At 47.9% G+C, this 6207-nt stretch overlaps 1 protein-coding gene across 1 annotated transcript in view; it reads right to left on the bottom strand.

The window, feature by feature from the left end:
- Positions 1–612: 612 nt before the first annotated feature.
- Positions 613–6207, bottom strand: part of GAB2 (GRB2 associated binding protein 2) — a 184376-nt gene continuing 178781 nt past the window's right edge. Inside the window, exons 9-10 of the mRNA XM_077113458.1 lie at positions 5672–5797; positions 613–4816 (exon numbers count right to left, since the gene is read on the bottom strand). Coding sequence (XP_076969573.1) covers positions 4673–4816; positions 5672–5797 — 270 coding nt within the window. The 3' untranslated portion in view covers positions 613–4672. The remainder of the gene's footprint in view (positions 4817–5671; positions 5798–6207) is intronic.

The raw sequence follows: 6207 nt of genomic DNA, 5'->3' as shown, positions 1-6207 counted from the left end.
TGAAACCAGCTCTCATCACATGGTCCCCTTTCCATCAGCTGTGCCTGTCCTCCATGGAAGAACAAAGTAGGTGGGAAGGCAGAGTCAAAGAAGGAAGGGATCAGGTAGCAGGGACATCAAAGGTGACCTGCTTGTCCTATGGGAGAAGAGTTGAGTCTGGGTCCACACATCATTACCCTCAAGATGTCAGACTTTAGGAACCAGCGGAAGTGGGCCTGAGGTGATATGGTCTGTCAGAAACCAGGTCACGCTAAGAATGCATCTTTAAACTCCCAGTTCAGTGTACTTTCCAAGGAGGATGAATTGGCAGGTGATACAATTTCCTTTTACAGATTAAGGAAACAGGTCTGAAGTAGAAAGGTTTCATCCTTGCTCCCAGCCAAGAAAAGTAGTCAACTTGTTTCCTATTAAAATGAAAGTGAAGCAAATTGGCACATCGGCTTTCCACGGATCATGAGAGATGATTCTGAAATGATTTTGTCAAGAGACTACACATCATCGTAAGAAAGGACTAGCAGCTGTCTGTCCTCGGACCTGTGCCCATGCTGGTATGTGAGTCTGAATGGATTCCGTTTCCCAGCCCCTCAGACAAGGCAGACTCCACAGCCTCTCTGAGTTAATTTCTAATGGACTTTATTGTTGTCCTGCTCCAACACCACAATAAAAAGGGACCTGCAAGCTCCAGGCCTGTACCATATCTCACCACAGCAAAAACACCACCCACTAACATAGTCCCACCCCACCCCCAGACCTACTCACAGGATAAATAGGTGTTACAATTTTTTTTTTAAAGAAAAAAGAATAAATTAATAACTTAAGTGATTAGGCACCAACAGTGACTTGAAAAATTAAATGTCAATTTTAAATGGCAACAGGACAAGAACTTAAGATTGGGCTTCTCTTAGCCCATTTTCAGTTCCCAACAAATAGTGACAGTTCTGCGTGAAATGATTCTAAAATTTCAAGACACGCATAACCAACAATTACACAAGAATACACACCACCAAATATCACATGACTGCCTGAATCTCCCAATGGGCCCCTTCGGCAAGCATCCTACCGTGGCCCCAGGTCCTAAAGAACATGGCTGAGTATCAGAATGATGGCCCTAGTGGAAGGGAACCTTTAGAGCTCATCCGGTCAGCCTTGCTTCCCCTACATTTTGTAGGCGAAGGCGCAGAAAGGGGAAGGAGTTGCTAATTTGCCTCTGGTCCTGCACTCTTCTTCCAGAGATCTGCCAAAGCAGTTTGGGAGGGGTTAGGGTTGGCAGGCCAAGGCCAAGGCTTGGACTGAGGTCTTATGCCTCATGGTAAGTAAAGGGGCCAAAGGGCAGATGGGGGTTGAGTCCATGCTCCAATAACTTCAGAATAGTTGTGCTTCTGACCTAGGAATGGGGTACATTTAATGGTTTCAAACTTGGAAATTACCAAAGTCAAGCTAGAGAGGGGACTGGGTTAACTGGCTAATGTCCTGGGTGCTGCCCATCCCTAGTGATCTAACCTGTGAGAGAGAAGTTATATAACAGAGTCCCCACTTAAAACAGCTGAGTGTCAATTGTGGCAGGCGCTTCACAGACCATCTCCCTGTACTACTCACAGCTGCTTTTCCAATTGTTCGTGTTCTGTTCTTTTCACCTTGCAGAGGTGGAGCTGGAAGTCAGTGAGGAAGGCACATTCTTTAGGAAGCTCCAGGCAGGATGAGTTGTTGTATGTGCTATGCTAGGTGAGAAGGCATCACATTCTGGGGTCTCAGTCCTAGCTAGACCACTAGGGGAGCTAAACTTTGATCCACTTGCTAGGACAAAGGACCACCTTTTAAAATTGAACTGACTTTTCCTTTTTTGGGGTGGAGGAAGCATACTAGACATGGCTAGTAGTTTGAAGGTTGTGAGCCAGAGTCTGTTCTCAAAAGGCTAAATTCCTCTTCTCTAGTACTTCCTTCTACCTCACTTCCACCCTAAGGGTTTTGGCAGTTACAGAAACCAAGTGCTGGACAGAGGCCTCCTTGGAGATTAGATCTGAACACCTCAGTCAGTGAAGACTCCAGTGGGTTTCATTTATATTACAAGAGACTCAGAAAATGCTCACACACTAACTGAAGGTATTAAGATCTGGGCCCACCTGTAGGTTTCTGGGGCACAAGAGAGGCACCAATTAGAAAGCTCTGCTATACAGAACCCCTCAAAGAGGGCTTTAAAGGGACTTGATTAGGGTTGAGCAGAGTAAGTCAGCACTCTGCAAACCCTGCTCAGGGTAGGCCACTGCTACCACTATCATTTTACCCACTGTTTCTCAGGGGCTAGACCTATACTCCCCAAAGTCTTTTGTCCAAGTCTCTTCTTCCTTTTACCTCCAGTACACCTGGGTGCTGCCTTCCTTCCCTGTAAAAATCTGATCAACTCTAAGGCCCTTCTCAGGTATTCCCTTTTCCTGAAAACTTCCTTCCCTGATCTCCACCCCATCCCCATTTCCCACCTCCCTACTCAACTTCCCTGAGTTGTCTTTGCTTCCTCTGTACCCCATCAGCACTTTAGGTCTCTCTGTACTATGGCCATCACCTATATTTTATGTCCTTGTCTTTTTTTCCACTTGACTGTGGCCTTCTCATGTACAGGGACAAGGTCTAATTAATTCCACTACCCTCAGCGCCTAAGCCCAGAGCCTAGCACTCATTGATAAATGCTTATTATGTTGATGTGAATTGATGGCAGGAGGAGAGGGGCTACTACTGAGAAAATAACTTCTCCCAGGATGGGACTTAGCAAATGGTCAGGTCATTGGTCTGGGGAAATGTGTGTGTGCATGTTTGTTCATGCATACATGCACAGGAGCTGAAAGGGGAGTGGTAGTCAGTTCCACTGAACATGGTGGGAAGTCATAGGATGAAATGTCTTTGCCCAGTTGCCCCTGAAACTTCAAAATTTGGACAAGAGCTTTCAACATAAAAATTCAGATATCCCCCATCCCTAGGCTTAGGAGAAAGAGTCTGAGGAGACGCGCTACCTCCTAACACTGGCAGGGATGGGAGGAGTGAGACACTGATTTGACGGCCTTCAAGCTACTAGAGGAGGATTGGTCTCTCCTGTCCCTGTAGCCAAGTTTGAATCGGTTTGGCACCTGGAATACTAGGAAGTAACAGGCCTGAGGAGCATCAGGTGAACTGAGAAAACACCGTAGGCCTGGTACCAAGCCAGATTTGTATCTGCTTTGAAACCTGGCACAAAACCCAGCCAACTGACACAAACCATTAGCCATACCTGTAAGCACACCTCTAGACACGGTTCTACCCTGTTCTCTCCCTCACCAGTCCTTACCATTGTTCATTAATCCTTGGAGCTTCCCTCGTGTCACTCCACCATGCATACTACTACCCTTATGCGACATCACTCCCTCCCTCTGCTTCACTCTGCATGCCCCACAGAACTTCCCTGAGCATTCTATTCGGCCCTTTAACACTAGCCTTACCCCCTGCATCTCACAAGCCACTACACTGCTTTTGTGTCCTCCCCTTGCTATACTGCCCATCTTGCTGAAACTCACTTGCTGCACGGTCCTCAATGCACTGCCCAACGCACTGCCCTGGGCCTTTGCCCATTGCATTACTCTTACAGGATTACCCCCAATATCTGCATCACCTCCAGTCTACAACATGTTCCCCCTACTCCCTGCACTCTGCATTTATTTCCAAGAGGCCTCCAAAATTAGCCTCCTCTCACTGCACTGGTACTCCCTCCCACATGCTGCATTACCCAAATAAGTCCAAGCCTTTTCCGGAGTGGTATTCCAGGGTGGTGGGTAGCTCTCAAGGAAGGATCTAGGGAGGAGGAATATCTCTGTTCCAGAGCAGCATCAGAGAACAGCAGAGGGGACCTCTAGTTCCTAAGTTCTAGGGGCCCTGATCCCATGGTGTCCTTGTCACAATCTCTTGGGCTGCAAGCCCTGGTTCTTGTTCTTGGTTGCCCATCATGAATCTTCCCTTCCTTTTGTCCTTTACTCTTCTGCCTCTCCAACCCCACAGCAACACTGTCATGTTCTTGGCCTGAGAGTTGGGGACCACTATATACATAAACTTCCCTTCTATAGCTCAGGATCCAATTGCTTTGCTCCTCAAGACCACCTGTGCCCTTTCTTCCTGACTTTTTCATATTTGGTGGCCTTATCCTCCCCCCTGCCAAGAAAGACAGAGGTGAAAAGTCCATGTCCACTTGGTCTGCTGTTCCTTGGCTCCCTGGGTCAGCAAGATGATCTGTCTTCTTCTAGGACTCAACGAGAGGTAGACCAGGTAGCCGGAGACAAGAAGGTTGAGGGCTGACCAAGTGAGAGGTGTGGAATCTGGCTCAGAGCCCCAACTTCTTCCAACATCTGGTAGATACTCAGGTCTAAAGGACAAAAAGAGCTGAAAGATGCTTTTGGCAATAGCTCCTATTTAAGATGGGTTGGAGGCATGGCCATTACTGATAACAATCAAAGGTGGGCCCAGAGTGGGCAGAGGAAGTGCCTCAATCAGGCCCTCACCTCCCAGAGTAGATTTCAGGGTCCCTGATGTCAAGTGCTTTGAAGGCCAAGAGTGGCAGAGTGGAGAGGAGGTTAGGAGAAGGCAGTGGGAAGGAGAAGGAAGAGGGGATGGGGAGGAGCCAGCTTTGGAGCCCCTCCCTGAGCTTGGTGGCCCTGAATCACAGCTTGGCACCCTTAGAAGGCTCCGAGGACTGCCGCACGTCTGTCCACTCCTGCATGGTGTTCTGCAGGGCCTGAGTCTTCTCTTTGTCTACTTGAACATAGTCCACCTTCTCGTCAGAAGTGACAGATGACGTGGATGGCTGAGGAGACAGAATGGGAAAGTGGAAGTGGCTGTGAGTAACCAGTGAGGTGCAAAGGAAGGAGAATGGGCTCTTTCCTAGCTTCTTCAAGAGGAGAGGAGGTGAGACTCAGTTTGCTACTGCAAGCCACCTCAGAAGCCTGTACTGTTTTTCTGAATGGGGCCTTTAAAACCTGAACTCCAAACTCATCACCCCTCCTGTCTGATGCAATCAAGTATCTCCTTGGCCCTCAGGATAGGTCCAGGCCTTGATCTCTGTCTCCATCAACCTCCCTCTGGCTACTCACCCAGGGGAAAGACTTTACTAGGTACCAAAAAGCACCAGCCAAAGGCTTTATATGTGTTCCCTGGGCAAATCCTCACAATCACCTTGTAAGGAAGGAACTGTGCTGAGGTGGCACTTCCTGCCCTTCTGTCTTGACTGGTTAGCTAAGTGGGATTCTTGGGAAGGGCTTTCCTAGACACAGAGGTTAATTCAAAAGGACTGTGGGACCCATTCAGGCAGTGAATTCTCAACAAAGAGCTTGGGACCAGGATGCAGGGTTCCTGAACCTTGGATTTGTCCCTGATTTCTTTTATAACCTTGAGCAAGTAATTTTTCTGTTAGAACATCTTTTTTTCCCATGTGTACAATGAGGAAAATGGACTGGCTGATTAGAGTCTAGGGACCTAGGTTCCTGTGCTCTGAGACAGAGGGAATATAAGCCTTAAGATTTTGACTAGCAAGGTCAAGCCATAACTGCTGGGTACAGGAATGGGAGAAAGAGGCTGAGTGCTGCTGTTCTGTGTAAGGCAGCCCGACCTCTGTGGATTTCCCCAGGGTCCCGAGATCGCTGACACCCCCCCCCAAAGGCACCTTGCGGTGGGGGCTTGGGGAACTTGGCTGGAAGTCCAGGGCAAGATAATCGACGCTGCCAGTGCTCTTCTTAGGGGCTGGACTGTTGGTGCCACTGGGAACAGGAGATGCAGACACTGGGTTTTGCTATCACAAGGAGGAGAAACTATTAGTAAGTGAGTTTAAGAAACAGGTTTCCCACCACCCAGAAAACACACCTCTGGGAATATGAGCTGCCTGCCCTGTGCACCATGTACTGTGCTAAAGACTTTTCACTTTATCTTGCTTAACCATTCTATGATATAGGCATTATTACTATTCTTATTTTTAAAAAATAAAAGATGAAACTGAGAGGTTCAATCTGTTGTACCAAATCTGCCTTTCTGACACTCCCTAGAGTGACGGTAGCCATATCAAAGAGCAGCTTGCTCTCTCTAGCTCCAGGTCCTCAGTGATCTGAACAGATGCCTCTACTAGAGGCTGTACAAAGCCCTAGAGCCTTCGGCAGATCTTCAAATGATACATTCTAGGGTTCTGTCTCCGTTCAGTCATCTTGT

This window comes from Tamandua tetradactyla, chromosome 8, assembly GCF_023851605.1.
Source record: "Tamandua tetradactyla isolate mTamTet1 chromosome 8, mTamTet1.pri, whole genome shotgun sequence".
Taxonomy (NCBI): domain Eukaryota; kingdom Metazoa; phylum Chordata; class Mammalia; order Pilosa; family Myrmecophagidae; genus Tamandua; species Tamandua tetradactyla.
Note: the sequence above shows the minus strand (reverse complement) of the source record. Positions and strands in the feature narration are given on the sequence as shown.